The 16,121-nt window shown below is 43.1% G+C and overlaps 1 protein-coding gene across 1 annotated transcript in view; it reads left to right on the top strand.

Annotated features, from left to right (window-relative positions):
• CUNH12orf75 (chromosome unknown C12orf75 homolog) overlaps window positions 1–15,910 on the top strand; it is a 38,805-nt gene extending 22,895 nt beyond the window's left edge. Inside the window, exons 6-9 of the mRNA XM_054574502.1 lie at window positions 10,574–10,609; window positions 11,396–11,479; window positions 12,273–12,302; window positions 15,055–15,910. Coding sequence (XP_054430477.1) covers window positions 10,574–10,609; window positions 11,396–11,479; window positions 12,273–12,302; window positions 15,055–15,073 — 169 coding nt within the window. The 3' untranslated portion in view covers window positions 15,074–15,910. The remainder of the gene's footprint in view (window positions 1–10,573; window positions 10,610–11,395; window positions 11,480–12,272; window positions 12,303–15,054) is intronic.
• Window positions 15,911–16,121: the final 211 nt, after the last annotated feature.

Below are 16,121 nucleotides of genomic sequence, written 5' to 3'. Positions count from 1 at the left end.
TGTGGGTGTACTTACAGGCTAAAGGGTAGAAGCAGTAGAGTCAGAACAGCGGAGGGTGGCTTGGGGAGGAAGTGATCTGCCGTGAGGGAGAGAGATTGATGGAAATGGGTGCCAGGACAGGCGACGAGGATTAAAAATGTAGAAGATTAACCTTAGAAACCTGAGATAAGGAGGGACGCATGGGTGAATATAGAAATTTAATTACCTTAAGACAGACTCACAGGCCTATCAGCGAGTGAGCCTTTCTCTTTCTCTCTCCCTCTGTCTCTTCAAAATTAAATCGCAGTGCAGTAACATGCAGCACAAAATGGAAGGGCATTCGATGTGGTGACATTTGGCTGCTTTCAAAAACCTGCGGGAATCAACCGTGCTTTTTTTTACCCCCTCCTTAAATTTCCGTGAATGATCTTAGCTATTTGGCACACATAGGTTGTGTTGGGATATTTTTGGTTGGAAATGGCAGAAGCCCAGCTTAGACTGGCTTAAACCAACAAACAAAAAGGAATTTTTTGGCACATGTAACAGGAAAGCTCCAGGGGTTTGGCCTTGGTCACGGCTGGGTCCAGGTAATCAAATGACAGGAAGAAACTCTCATCTCTGCCTTCCTGTTTTTGGCTCCAGTCTGAGGCAGCTTTCCACCACGTCGTGACAGAGATGCCAGTTTATATCTTATCAGCTTAATAATTTCTGTGGGAAAAGGGCCTGTCTTTCCCTGTGGTTTGATTAAAAGTCCTAGGGCTGGGCTGGCCCGGGCCAGGATATGGTGTCATGTGCCTCTCTCTGAATTAGTCAGTGGGCCAGGGAGATGTGAGCTGCTCATTGGTCAGGTCTAGGTCATGTGCCCACTGCTGGAGCCAATCAGTGCCATTAACGCCACATGACTATATGGCCAAAAAGTGGGAGAGTAGAGGTTCGCACCCCAAAGGAAAATTGGGATACTGTTACCAGAGTGGGGGGCAGTTATACCTGGGCAGGCAGACCGTGGAGGTCAATTTTCATGTTTGTTTTTTTTTGGAAAAAAAAAAATCTGAGCTTAAAATTTTAAGCTATATTTATAAGAATATTGTAAATATGTTTCAAATAAGAAACAGTATTAACAAGTTGACTCAAATGTAATATTTGCTGTGAAAAATAAAACCCCAACCCCGGGCTGGTGTGGCTCAGTGGATTGAGTGCCAGCCTGAGAACCAAGAAAGGGGTCGCTGGTTTGATTCCCAGTTGGGGTACATGCCTGGGTTGCAGGCCAGGTCCCCAGTAGGGGGTGCACAAAAGGCAACCACACATTCATGTTTTCCTCCCTTTCTCCCTCCCTTTCTCCCTCCCTTCCCCTCTGTCTACAAGTAAATAAATAAAATCTTCTAAAAATGTAAAGAAAATCCCATAGTCACTTATTGTAAGCAAGATAATTGAAATACTTCTTTCACTTGAAACTTGTAAAGTGACATTTCATTAAGATTCCTTTCCTGACAAAGCAATTTCATTGTTATGGGAGGTGGCTACTCTAGAGAAAACTGTCTTGGAACGAGTTAACATAAAGCGCGATGAAGCTCCGTCTTTTCAAGAAATGAAATTACCAACCTCTAACCCTGAGTCTCCTTGGAATCCTTTATTTTTTTATTTATTTTTTTACATAGACTCATATTGTTTTATTGTTTATTATATTTTATTGATTATACTATTACAGTGGTCCTGATTTTTCCCCCTTTGCCCCCCTCCACCCAGCACCCCCACTCCCTCAGGCCACACACCCGCCCTTGTTCATGTCCATGGGCCATGCATTCAAGTTCTTGGGTGCCTCTCTTTCCTAAAATGCACTTTATTAATTTCCATGCCGAAAGTACTTGTGTCAGCTGAGCCCTCTTTGCCCCTTGTTGCAAACCTGAGAGTGTATCATGGACTCATTTCTCCTCTGTGACGTAGCAGGCCAGGTGCGGAGGATGGGGTGGGGGTAGCATTGAAAAAACATGCCTTTCAGAAGCAGAGAACCCTGCCTCTATTTACTAGCTATGTGATATTGTGTCCTCGGGTTTCTTACCTGCAAAATTGGGATAGTCGTAACTGTGCCGGGGAACGGTCCTCATTATCATCATTCTCAGGCAGTAGCTCCTCGTGACCGAGGACTCTATGCTATGTAGTGATTCTCGCACTTCAGGTGCATTATCTCATTTCATTCCCTGGACCGTCTGATGGGGACAGTGATGCTGTTTCATTTTACAAATGAGGAATGAGGGGTAGAATGCCTAAGTGACTGCTCAAGAGTTACAGTGGTCCTTGGTGCCGAGGATTGAATATCTTAGGATAATACTTGGCATATGCCTTGCTGCCCCCCCCCGCCCCCCGTAAATGCTGTAGAATTATTAGGTGGTTTAAGGGTTGTTGAAGAGATTTGGCAGAGCCTCTGTCATGAATGCCTGATGGCAGAAGAGCTGTCACATTGAGGGCTTTACCTTCATTAGAAATCACACAGTCCTAGTGGTTGCGCGTCATTACATGGTTAAATTTTCCTTGGGTGGGAGTCAGCAGAATAGGAGTAGGAAGAAAAAAAGCAGATGGGTGGGTTCATCCAGGGATAGAGAGGGAGAGGTGGTGACCTGCAAGTGATGCTGAAACGCCTGACTGCAAGGCACATGCTGGGGCGAGGTGGAGGGACACCTTTGGGCTGGTGAGCGGGGAGAGGTGGATGCACTGCAGGTGAAAGCGCTACAAGGAAGCGGGCTCTCGGGAATGGGAATGTCAGAGGGAAGACTTCCTTCCCCCTTAGAGAGGGGGATTTTCTGCTCTGAAATGCCAGAGGTGAAGTAGTCCCGGGAACCAAGCTCCACTGAGCAGCCGCGAGAGTAGCAATTAAAGTTGTGGGGAATCGAGAAGCAGGAGGTCGACCCGGTGATTTTCATGGGATTCAAATCCTCCAAGATAGTGATGCTTAGGAAGAAGGCCAAAAGCTTTATTTAGTGCATTGGGTTGTTACAGCCAGGCTCCATGCCAGAGGGGAGGGGTTTTGAGCAGGGGGTGGGGGGTGGGGTGGAGGTAAGGGTGGGATTGGCCCCCTGTGAGACCCCTGCAGGGAGGTTGCTCCATCCCCTGTATGGAGACTCTGGGGTACAAGAAAACCAGCTGCCTAGGCTCCAGGTTTTGGAAAAGCGATACCATCAGGGTCAAGCAAGGTTTCTTTAGGTAAGGCGGTGGAGACACCATTGCTGACTGACTTATGGCAAATGGTACTTTAATAGCCAGTGATGGAATAGCCCCAGCACCGCGTGCTTCTTAGAAGGAGAACAGTTGAAGGGTAGGGAAGTTGTAATTAGGCTCTTGATCCATTACCCCATACAAAGGGTGAATGTCAGCAAGTTATCGAGGTTACTGTGAATGGTAACTAAACGTGGTTAGCCACACACCAGGTCTCTAGAGGATTCCCTATTAAATTTTTACTGTTTACAAATCAAACCGAGTTAGTGACACTGCAACTATGGAAAAAGAGAAGACTGCAGGCTGTTTTTCTGCTTCTTAGATCATCGCTAACAAGAATAGCTCTAGATTTAGAACATTTTTCTTGATGAATAAGTAAAAAAAATAAATCTCTCTCTCTCTCTCTCTCTTTTTTTTGGTGCCACATAACTATGTTAGGGCTGGAAAGCCAGGCAAGTGAGAACTTAGTGCATTTTAAGGCAGGTTGGAGCCCGGGGGGCGCTGGGCGATGCCAGCTGGGGGGGGGAGGCTGCCGTCTAACACTTGTCACCTGTGTTTATTCCTGAGTGCGCACGTAATGTGCCCATGCCCTCGTTCCGTTATTTTTCCTTCGCACCCCCTTTTTTAGGTCACATTGGATTGCTGTTATATACAACCTGAAACTAAGCAAATATAGTGATGAAAATATTTTGATTACCATGCATTACTGAGGAAGAAAAAAGTAGTGGTTTATATTTGTTATGGCAACCCCAGATAAGGTTTCTCTTAATTAAAGTGATAGTCATTGATAAGATGGAAATCTTACTGGTATAAACTGATTGATGGATTTAGGTGTTCTGTGCGGATACTTGCTTTTAAATAGGCGAGCACAAAATACAGTGATAAATAGGAAGGTAGAGAAAAACCATCTTGCCCCAAAGAGCAACCATAGACATGTAGCTGATTTTGAGGTGGCCCACCTCCTGGACCCTTGACTTATAAGAAGTCAGAGTTACAATTAGTTCAGTCTCTCTGGTTCATTGAGGAAAGGTCTGCAAAGCTAGTACGAAGCAGGTGGGTGTGCGGTTACCCGGAGAATCTGGGTCTGTATATTCAATCCGAGAAGGGTTAAGAAGTGTCCTATGCTGCTGGTAGCAAGTTCACAGGAAGTAGGCTAGAAGTGTTTGGTGGAAGCTCTGACATATGACAAAGCAGTTTGAAACTTGAAGTTATCCAACTGCAAGTTTACCTGTGGTTGCTGATGGTGGGCTGCTTTTTGTCTTTGTCTTTTTCTGACACACTTGCGTGAGAGTCAAGTGTTGGGCCAACTTTGGTAAGACGGATATCACTCAGCAGTATCCTACTCTTCAAGGGTGTGTCATTTGAAAACTATCACCTGAGGATTTATATTTTTAACAATCTCCAAAGTGGGGGAATGTTAGTGACTAGTGACCCACCTTCACACATTTTTATGGTTGCTGTGAGCAAGAATGTAAGCCAGCCGGTGAGCATGTGGTCTCACTCTGGGAGGTTTTCATGATAACCAATGCGTGGCTCTAACCTTGACACGTTGTTTCTACTTGAACACCTGTTCTTTGATAAAAGAAGCTAAATCTTTGCTAATGAAAAGAGACCCAATTTTAATTAAATGCCTTGTGTATTTTTTTTAATCCTCATCCAAGGACATTTTTTCATTGCTTTCAGAGAGAGAAGAAAGGGGGAGGGGGAAGAGAGAGAAAGGGAGAGAAAGAAACATCGATCCGTTGCCTCCTGTACACATCCCAGCTGGGGATCAAACTTGGGAATGTGCCCTGACTGGGAATTGAACCTGCGACCCTTTGGTCTATGGGACAATACTCCAGTTAACTAAGCCACACCAGCCAGGGCCCCAGTGTATTTTTTAAACCTGGTCCAAAATTGTTAATACATGTTCCATGTTTCTTAGGAAATGTTTCTTTGGTTTAAAAAGTTTCCTTCAGCCCTGGCTGGTGTGGCTCAGTGTATTGAGTGCCAGCCTGCGAAACAAAGGGTCACTGGTTTGATTCCCAGTCAGGGCACATGCCCAAGTTGCAGGTTTGATCCCCAGTTAGGGCATGTACAGGGGGCAGCCGATCAACGTTTCTTTCTCTCCCTCTCTTTTTCTCCCTCTCTTCCCCTCTCTCTGAAAATAAATAAATAAAATCTTTAAAAAAAAAGTTTCCTTCATAAGATGGGATGTGAGCTTATGATTAAAAAATAATTGCACAATTAAAAATTTTTTTTTCAAATACTACATCACTTTCCACAGATCTTCAAATGATATATATGGTCAGAAATCTAACACTATCTTGATATGAGAGAAAGCAGTTTATCATTCAGCTTTCGGTCATGTTTCCTCTGGAAAAAACAAGTTTATCAAAGAAGCTCACTCTTTGTGAATCTTTGTGAACTTGTCAAAGTCACCTTTCAGTTTTTGTGTTTAGGTGGTTTCGTTGATGGTACCTGGTCCCTTACCTCCTATAACCCTGCGTTTTTGGTCCTCTCGGTAGAAGCCTTATTCTCTAGATGTCTTCGCCATTTGTGGTGCTCAGGTTGTCCTGGATTTCTTCTCTCACGTTTCCCATTTTTCAGTGCCCCTGCTTGGAGGTGCCTGGGCCTAGACCCCTGAGCTCTGTTTTAGAACTATCCTTCAGAAAGTGCACTTCCTCTAGGAGATTCACCCTGGCTGATGTACATCCGCTTGCTCCTTTCCGAGGGGCAAAGACTGGGTAGGCTGAGTCCATCGAGACGCTTGGACCAGCTAACCCCGGAGTCGTGTTATCAAGGACAGCAGGGCATCTTTTTGGCCTCTTTTCCAGCTCGCCTGCTGTGGGTTGGCCTCGTTTTTACTTTTTCCGGCACGGAATAATTCCATCTCCAGCCTCTCCTCTCTAAGGGGAGGTTCAAGGGTGAGGCCGTCTCATTCTCTGCCTTTGCTGACGTGCAGAAAATAGAGTGATGCTGCCTATTTCTGAGGACCTTCCAGACCAGGCCATCCATGGCGCTGTTCTCCCAAAGCCCAGGGAGGTGTGGCTTTGTGTTGCCATCTCCCTCCCTATTCCTGTGATGGTTTGCGGGGGACAAATTTTACAACCCATCATCCATCACAGCTGCAGGCCACCCAGCAGCCACTCTTCTCCCACTTAAGCTGTAGTGACCAGAAAAAAAATAATCAAGTCCTCAGTGAAACACAGAGTGAGTGGCTCATCTGAGAGCTCCGTGGTAGGGAGGCTCTGGCCTGAGCGTGGTTCCCGCTGGGATGTTCTGGATCTGGGAGGCTGAGGAAGGACCACAGACTAATTTCATTCCTTTAGAAACTGAGTGGAAATCTACATGTGCCCACGTGAGCACAGGCTTACTGAATGTAAAACTTATTTGCCTCCGATTCCAATTAATTAACTCCCCGTGGGAACCTCGGCAATCCAGTGCTTATCAGAAGCTCCCTTTGGGCAGGGTATGTCCGACAAAATACCAGTGAATTAACTATTAAGGCAAGTTGATAACAAAATCTTTCAAAATATGTTGTTTTGTGAGAGGAAACAAGCACAGTGATGCCTTGAAATGGCGTCCAGAGGAGCCGGCCCAGGGTTCGGACAGCCAGGGCCTCCTTCCGGACTGCACTCTCCCAAGGACTGGAGTCCCAAAGGCAAGTTTCCTCCTAAGTAGCTGGTAAGAGGAACCCCACTTAGCACCCCACTTCTGAACTGCCCTGAGATAATGCCCACTGCTCTTACCAACAAGAGAGAACTTTTCAGGTAAAGGGATTAGGAAGTACAAATTGGCAGTTACGAAATAGTCCTGGAGCCGTAAAGTGCAGCATAGGGAATATAGTCAGTAATAGTATCATAACTAAGTACGGTGCCAGGCGGGTACTAGATTTATCCGGGTGATCACTTCGTCAGTTATAGAAATGTCTAATCCTGGGGTCGTGCACCTGAAAGTCATGTAATATTGTATGTCAACTGCGATTGAAAAATAAGAACTTATTTTAAAAATAAAAGGCAACAAGAAAAGAGAGAGAAATTATAGTCTAGTGAAAAGGAAGGCTCTGTACTCCAGCAAAAGAAAATACTTTAAAATAAAAAAAAAAAAACAAAAAGATCTTTTAGGGAAGTTAGTCCCCACCCCACCAGCTAGAAGGAGGATTTTTTTAGCTCTCACCTGCAGCGAGTAGTAACCATGAGGCAATTCCACTAGTTTTTCTGGGCCTTTGGCTTCACATCTCCAGGCCTTCTTTGCCCCAGGAGGCCTTGCGGCTACTGGATGAACCGTTCCTGTTCCTGATGCTACAGCCTCTGCAGCGGAGGCAGGGCTGTGTCACCCCAGCGGGCAGGGTGCTGCCCTCTTGGACACGGACAGGGCAGCCAGCATTCGGTCCTCAGGTGGCTAAACACAGTATCTGGGGCCTATCTGTTCACCCAGGGATTCAGTTTAGGCCAACTGTGATTTTCTGATTGCATCTCAGTCTGGACCTGGTTTTTCAGGTGAATAAGTTCTCACTTAACATCTGATCAGGACAACTTTGATACTTGGATAAAAATGAGTTACGAAGCAATTCGTCAGGTTCTTACAAAGATGGCTTGCCCGTGGCAGCTGTGAGAAGTTTCTTCTAATGCTAATGAAACGTTGACTAAGATTGTTTTACCATCTTGGTTCCTTCCCCCTTCTTCTTAAGTGGGATGATAAAAATTGCTGAGACCCAGCATGGGAGATGGGGTGTTTCTCTGATCCGAATTAGCATGGGCTCACGGTTTAAGAAGCAGGAGTTGGAATCACACCAACTTGTATTTGAATTCTGGCTCTGCGGCCTGGGTGTGTGACCCTGGGCAGGCTACTCCACCATCCAGAGCGCAGTCTTTCCTCTTTAAAACGTGGTCAATTCCCGTCTTGCAGGATAGTGGTGAGGATTAATATAGTAACACTAACAAAGTGCTGGTACAGTTACACGAGCAAGTGGAGAGCCAGGCGTCATGCTGAAAGCTTTTGTAAGTGCGGTGTGGGGGCAGCTCCCACTTTAGGCGCAGCCACTGTGCTGGCGTATCACTGGAAGTGTTTTTGACGTTTCCATCTGCCTATTGGAGGGGCAGAGTGGTGGATTAGTGTGGAGCATGGCTCTGGGGTCAGATGGATGGGGTAAATAAATGGTCTTGCTCGCTTATTAATTACATGGCTCTCTGAACCGATTTCCTCAGGTCTAGATTTTCAGAGTTGTGGTGAGGACTAGCACTGATGGGTGAGAAGCACCCCGCACTGATCTGACACAGAGGAGGGGCTCACTGCCGATTCTGTTCTTCCCCATGCGGCCTTTGGTCTCCGGCTGTTGTGGTGGAATCACTGTTTGTGGAAGGAATGGATGAAGTAGCAGTCTCATACGCGGGAGTGTAAGCACAAAGGCAGGCACGGTGGCTTATTTGAAGGTTTAAAAGAACAGACATAAGTCTTTATCAATGGGATTTTTTTAACATTTTGTATTATATCTGAAGGTTAATTTAGTATCCAATGAATACGGCAGCTATATGATCATTTCCTGCCTGTTAGATATGCAAGGTTATTGATTAATTTTATAATGAAGAATACAGATTGGGTTTTAGGATATTCAATAATTAAGATACAATAGGTTAAAATAATTTACAATTTTCTTATATTTGGGGAAATGAAAAAATATTTTAAAACCTTGACTAGATCCTTAAGCAGAATTAAAAAGGGAAAGAATGAAAAATGTAATTAGATATGAAAAGTGCAGCTCTGACAGGAAACGTGAGACTTTGTGTATGTCCAGATCTATCAGTTCTGCATAGCTTCAAAACAATTTCATGATAACGTTAGTCACTCAGGACCGAAGGAAACCATTCTAACCATCTTGAATGAGTTTGTCATCATCATTTTTCTGTTATCAAGGAGTCTCCAACTTCCAAGCGGTGGACCAGTACCAGTCCAGGCCTGTTAGGAACTGGGCCGCACAGCAGGGGGTGAGCTTGAATGTAATGCGCTTGAATCGTCCCGAAACCATGTCTGCCACTCTGGTCCGTGGAAAAATTGTCTTCCATGAAACCGGTCCCTGGTGCCAAAAAGTTTGGGGACTGCAATACTGACAGCTTATAAATCCATCTCAATTATAAGTAGTAAACAACACTTTGTTAGACCACTTCAATAAGCATAACACCATTTTTTAGTACAGTATGACTCTGACACCTTTAAATTAAAAAACGACCCAACTTTAGCAAGAGAGAAATGAAGTTGATAATTATCTGGCCAGCGTAAGGTATGTGCTCAGTTTGGATCGATTAGGTTTCAAGGAGATTTTGCGGTCTATTGGAGTATTAGCTGTGGGCATGGCCAGTGTTCAACAGATAATTGTCACATTTATACTCCCCTCTTTTATAGACTTGGGACTTACTGCCTGTTGCAATGAAGCAAAATCTCATGTACACATGCATTTGAAATATTTACAGCTTTGAAAAGGTGGAAACCACAATTAGAGGGTCCCTAGAATTAGAAGAATCAGTGAAGCTGTTTAGATGTTTTGAATTTTCTTTTCTTCTTGACTGAAGCCCCTAAGAATTACATGTGGAATTGGGCCAAATATATTTAGATCTTGTTGAGTTTTTATTTTCTTTCAAAAAGTAACTTATGTATGATAACTAGTTCTTTAGGGAAAGCTTTCTGAACCTCAGAAATATGCCCAGGAATTTTAGTAAAACATGGATTCCTCTTATGCAGGCCGTGCATTTTATAGTCGTGAGTTCCTCTACAAACTTACCTTTAAATTTTCCTCCTTTTCTTTGCAGTAGATCATGTCTAAAATGGATGGAGTTTTTGTTTGTTTGTTTGGGGTCTTTTTTTAAGATTGAAAAAAATCTAACTGACATGATTTTCCCCCCCCCCACTAAAAAAATCATTCATACCCGGAGTTGTGCCACTGACTGGCATGAGGAAGACAAAATCATAGTGTGTTAGGACTGGAAGGGGCCTTCAGAGTCATCCATCTGGTCTACCCCTCGTTTTACAAATGAGAGGCAGGTAGGCCACTTGCCTTACTGCCTGTCTGTCGCGGGGAGCAGGGGGCACGGCCAAGAGAAGAGCCCGGACTTCCTGCTGCCTAATTTCTGTGCTCTTCCCAATTCCGGCTGCCCTCAGTTTTTCATTTTGTTTGCAGTTGGGCTTTTTGGGATTTGCTGGGTGGGTTTGCGTATTTTGATAAGGAGAAAATTACCAACTTTTTACTGTATGCATGATTGAGGTGGAGACAGAATACTGTGTTACAGGAACACTTGATGCAAGACCTTGAAGTAAAACAGACTTTAACTCAGAGTCCCTTTTCTCATAACCCCAAATGAAGTCTCTTACTGTGCATCCAAACGACTCATAGCAAATGTTTTTGACCTTTCAGAACAGAAGAATCAATAACAGAAGACGACAAGAGGAGGTATGTTTGATACTGAAGCTGGCTTTGATTTGAATAATTTTGGCCACATCTCATGGATTTGATTGAACATAGATTAATTTAACTCACAAATTTAATGTAACACTGTAGCACCCTGCCAGTATAGCAGAGATTCTACCAGGAAAAGTTTTGGCGCAGAGTATGTGATCTGAAAAAGAGCTTGCCCGGGGTTCATTATATTTGCTTCTTTCAAGAAGTTTGGTGTTTGTCCTGTGCATGTGGCCTGTGGCAGTTTCCATCCTGTGGCCTTTGGGTGTGCAGTTCCCCCTGACGGGGTGACTTGCCTTCATTCTCTCAGCCTTCCTGTCCTCCACTTCCCCCTCTGCCTGACTGCTCCTTGCTCTCATTACTCCTCAGTGCTCTCCCCCTGAATTTCATATTTATATCTACCTAGAGATGAAATGTTTTTGTGTGTCCATAGCATTGAATATATCACTTTGGCCACTCTGTGTTCTTGATAAATGTCACATGTCACTCCACTGTATTTATTACTATACTAAATTATAACATTCTGACTTTTTTTCTTTTTGTAAGTAAAATATCTAAAATTTCTACCAACTCAATACAGCTTTCTTTTTATGTAGCTTCTTTTTAGCAGAAAAAATTACATGTCCAACGGCAATAATATTTTAAATTCTACTTTTGAAAAATTATGAGTTATTTTAATAAATTCTTTGAAGTACTCAGTGCTTCTCTTGTGTTCTTCAAATATGTAGTACCATTTAAATTGGTCTGATTTTTTTCCTATATCTGTTTCTTTTCATTAAGAAACTATGGCGGAGTGTATGTTGGTCTCCCCTCTGAAGCTGTCAATATGGTATCGAATCAAACAAAGACAGTTCAAAAAAGTAGGTAAAATCATGTGATATTTATTTTCTCTAAAGATTTGGTTTATGTTTTGTGAAAAATACGACGTTTGTATTTCAACTTGATGCAGCCTACATATACTTGAGTGGCAGGGGACCCCGTGTCTGTTCTTTGTGATCATTTGTTGAAATGACCTCCCCTTGCGATGGGAGTCGTAGCTTAGCTTCTGTTTGTGGTTATGCTCCAGGGGTATTTTAAATTTTTTACTAATTTCAGTGGCGATCAGTGTGAAAATGAAAGCTAACATGTCAGTCAGTTTATGGGGCTTTTGTAGAACACAAAGGCAAATTCCTACGGTATATTACAAAGATGACTGACTGATAATCAGCCTCGTGGTTAGAGGAAAAGTAACTGCTTATTGTACAGTTAAATGAAATGAGGCTCCCTCTTCTGAGTTTTAACAGTAATTGTGGGGTGGGCGAAGTGCTTTCGATAGTAGGCGTGACTGCAACCTGGCAGATAGCTTCTTGCATAAGTAAATTTTGAAGTGAAGGTTGTGGTAAAGAGTGCTGATTTACTAAGTACTGTACAGTTATCTCATGTATAGTTTTAAAGACTATTAATATGTTTAGTTACTATGCCACAGCCTTGTGCGCACAAGGCTGTAGCATATTAATTTTTAACACACTTTAGTTATTTGTTCCTCATTGGTATTTTTCTGCTTTATTATTTGAACTAGCAAATAATGTATGTCATGACTTTGAGCTGTTATAAGAAACTGGAATATGTTCTTTATAATCTGAACACTTACCTTTCTTAATTTTCTCTTTAAGATTAGAAGACAATACAATGGCTCAATAATCAAGAGGTACTGTATATTTTTCTAAATAATTGGATGTATTTAGCCTTGATGATGAATGAACTGTAGATATTATTTTGCTGTGCTATTTCTAGGAAATCTTGGGACTTCAAGATTAGGAAGGACTTTCATCTTGTAGTTAAATCTATGGAACTGAACATATTTTATTGCAAAGAGGTGTTTAATGATCGAATCAATTTTTGTTAGGGGTTTTCAAAAAATGTTTATTTTCTTTTGAATGCAACTTAATCCATTTAAAAAGAGCAAGCCAGTGTTTATCAAAAACAATGGGTTTTCACTCTTCATTGCCTTTTAAGGGTCTAGGACCTTGGACAGATCAGGGAGAGACTACAGAGGCTGGGACTGGGAGTTAGAGCAGGATCAACATTAAGTGTTGACCGCGGCCAGGAGTGAGTTTGCGTGCACAGGAGGTGTGTGAGTGCCCCAGCTCCAGTGGAGACGCGCTGTGTAGCAGCGCCCAGTTCTGCAGGTGAGATGGGTGAAGTCATAGGTCACCTTTACTGGTTGGATAGCCTAAAACAGGTTCCATGTGGACAGAAGAAAACATTGTCTACAGGATGCACTGTGGACCTGGGGTCCTGGTGAAGAGCTTGGCATTAGAATTACCAATAAGATGAGCAAGAACAAGGACCGGAGAAAATAACTTTCATGCATTAACTAGCCCCAGTCTCTGAACGATACCAAGCAGTCATTCGTAGAGGCAAAGAGCCTCAGCTCACCTGGTCCAACAACACATTCGGTGCTTGGATCCCCACTGTCTTTCAGTCTCACCGAATGACCTCTTGCCTCTTTTGAACCCCCATTGATCAGGAATGCTGTCTCCTGAGATTCCTGAGAGAGCCCGTTCTCCTTTGGGAGCCATTCCACCTTGGATTTGAAAAATGCAGGCTCTTTCTCTTATGAGCTGGGCAAATTACTTACCCTTTGCTGCTCCCATTCTTTAAATCTGTAAAATGGAACTGATGCTTAGCTCGAAGGGTCGTTGTTAGGGTCAAGTGTGGAGTAAATGGTAGCTTCAGCGATCCCTGTCATTGTCATCGCTGTCATCGTCATCATCACGATACTCTTTTTGTAACCAGCACCCAACCATTGGCAGACTCAAAACAAGGCCGATTTGATGTTGAACCAACTTCTTGCCACAGGACAGTACTGGAGTTGGTGTTCGGGATGGGGCGGGGTCACAAAATAAGCTCACAGGTGGAGACAAATAAGGTTTCCCACTGGGGCATGGGACACAGAAACTGGAACGTTTCTTCCTGGTAAGAAATGTAACAGTCTTGGGTAGCGACCTCTTCAAAGATTTTTTCATCAAGGCAGCAGCATCATGGGACTTATTTCCTAGTGGTCACATTAGAGTGTTGAGCTTCTCTAGGAATTTGATGGAGATTTTCTATTTCTCGTATTTTTAATAGAGTTCTAACCCCTCCATGTCGATTTCTCAGTTCCCTGCGGTTTCCCCTACTGCAGCAGCACTTTTATTATTTGTATCCAGTTGAGAAGATAATCTAGTTGAAAGAGAGTGTGTGTGACTGTTTACCTTCCTGAAAACAGGGTGCATTTTGAAACACATGGGAATGGAGTGGGAAATGGTGCCCTGCAGATAGACATCCAGAGACTCGGTACCTCTGCTAACACAGGACCTTAGATGCATCCTTTACCTTCTCTTAGTTTCTCTGTTTTAGTGTTTGCATGGGAGACAAGATGATTGCTAAGTTTTGTATGTGGATCTGACATCCCCAGATAACAGTCAGATAACAGTTGAGCAATATTGCTGGTAAGCCAGCCCACGTTACTTGAGACAGCTGGCTGGGATACTTCCGTCCTGCTCCTGTCCACAAATGTGTATCATTTTATTGCCATCCCTCTCTCTTCCCGGTTTTCCCTATTTCTACACAATTGACTTGGTCCTGATCTTTCTCCTGCCTCCTTTGAGTTACCCACAAAGTTTTCCAAGTGGAGAGCCTGTCCCTTTTCCTTAGTTGGTCCTTATCCGTAATGCACCTGGACTCAACAGCTTTCTGGGCCGACATAATCAGGCAGAAACCCTGATGTGAAGACTGTCTTTTGGAATGAAAAACACTTTTATGGAAAGGTGTGGAGACATCCTTTTTGGCCTGACACGTAAAAGCTTCTTGAAATAAAGCCACTGAACTCACTCAATGATCAGCGTTCAAAGTTGACTTGGTTACTTTTTGAAGCAAAGTGCAAAATGATTTCAGAATCTTAAAATTACTGCTATCACGATACAAATGTGTAGTTTTCTTCTACAGATGACTTGAGAGTGAAAGTCCTGCCCATTTAGATGCGTGCAGCCCTGCCAGCCCAGAGGGGCTTAGAGGACAGCTCTCAAACGCTAGTGGGTAGACCAGCGACATCAGAATTTCCCCCCCGGCCCCCGACATAATGTGGGTGGCAGGAGCCCTTCCAGGAGAGCCTGCCCGCAGAGGGAAGGGATGGGTTGTGGCTGAGCAATCTGTCTCTTTCATTTGGGTGACGACATGCAGCTAGGTTTGGGCGTCGTTTTGTTATGACCTGGCTTTGTCTCTTTATATAAATCTGTGGTTAGCGCTGTGCTGGTCATGCATTAAGTCTTAAATAAATAATAAGCGATGTTGAATGTGTGTTTTACTTAAAAGAAAAATCACGAAATAATTTATAGGCTTAAAGCTGATAGAGTTTTGTTGAAGTTGTACCTTTTCAAGCTTGCTAATTATTTCCCCTCTGTCTGTTACCTTTATAGCTGGCTCCTCAAGATTTAGAAGGTCTTTCGCTCCATGGGACGTTGTAATGCGCACAGACATTTCCAAGGAGATTCTAAACAATCACTTGCCCCCCACCCCCACCTCCTCAAAATTTTTAAGTCTGTAGTTAAAACCATGGGTGCATATTGAGTGATGTGGTACCCAGAAGGAAATGGTTAAGCAGTGCACTCGGGAGCGGAAGTTCCCGTGGTCCCCCTGCGGAAGAGAAGCCAACGAACCGCCGCTGCCCAGCCAGCCTGCTGGGTGCCAGCAGCCTGTTTGCCCGGACCGTGCAACACAGTTTGTGAAGATGACGTCTTTCCACCGATACTTTTTTGATAGTTTTTATATAACAAAATCCTTATTCTCTTTGTAACTTAAGATAATAAGGCCCTATAAAGGAATAACCTAAGGTCATATATTTGTCTGTTGTTTTTCACTATTTCTACTTCACATTAATTTTTAGCTGCAGAATTGTTAAATTGATTCTTACTGTTATCTCTTGTCCTTTTTTACTATTTGGTTTTCAGCTTTGTTTTAGTGTCAGAGAATTTCCTTTTTTTTAGGAACAATATGTGACATGCAATATTTAAAAAGGCACTGCTAAAAGTAGCCTGCCATGTATTCATGTTGATGAACTTTCTGTTTTCCTTAGTCCAATGCTCTGTGACTACAAACACTTCACAGCCATCAAGTCTCCCCTTCTACCCTTGAGTGGTCACAGCATTTCATCCTGTTAATTCTACCCGGTTTCAAGGACTTGCGACTGATGGTCAGTGGGATATTTGGAAAATTTCTCATTTGGTCATGACCGTGTGTATCCATTTATTATTGCAACGTGAATTACTCGATTTACCAGTGTATTTCGATAATTAAAACATTTTTATCCCTCTTTACCTGGATTTCTTATTTTTCAAAAGAACATTTTCAAAGAAGTCATACATGGCATTGTCATGTATCAATACAGTATATTGATATGTAAAGATAATGTATAAATCGATTACCATGATAAACCAAAAATTTTTATAAGAAAAGCGTTATCCTATATATTTGATCCATACAACAA

Source organism: Pteronotus mesoamericanus, unplaced genomic scaffold, assembly GCF_021234165.1.
Source record: "Pteronotus mesoamericanus isolate MK-2021 breed Mesoamerican mustached bat unplaced genomic scaffold, CSHL_Meso_final contig_263, whole genome shotgun sequence".
Lineage (NCBI taxonomy): Eukaryota > Metazoa > Chordata > Mammalia > Chiroptera > Mormoopidae > Pteronotus > Pteronotus mesoamericanus.
The sequence above is the reverse complement of the archived record's forward strand: the minus strand, read 5'-3'. Positions and strand labels throughout refer to the sequence as shown.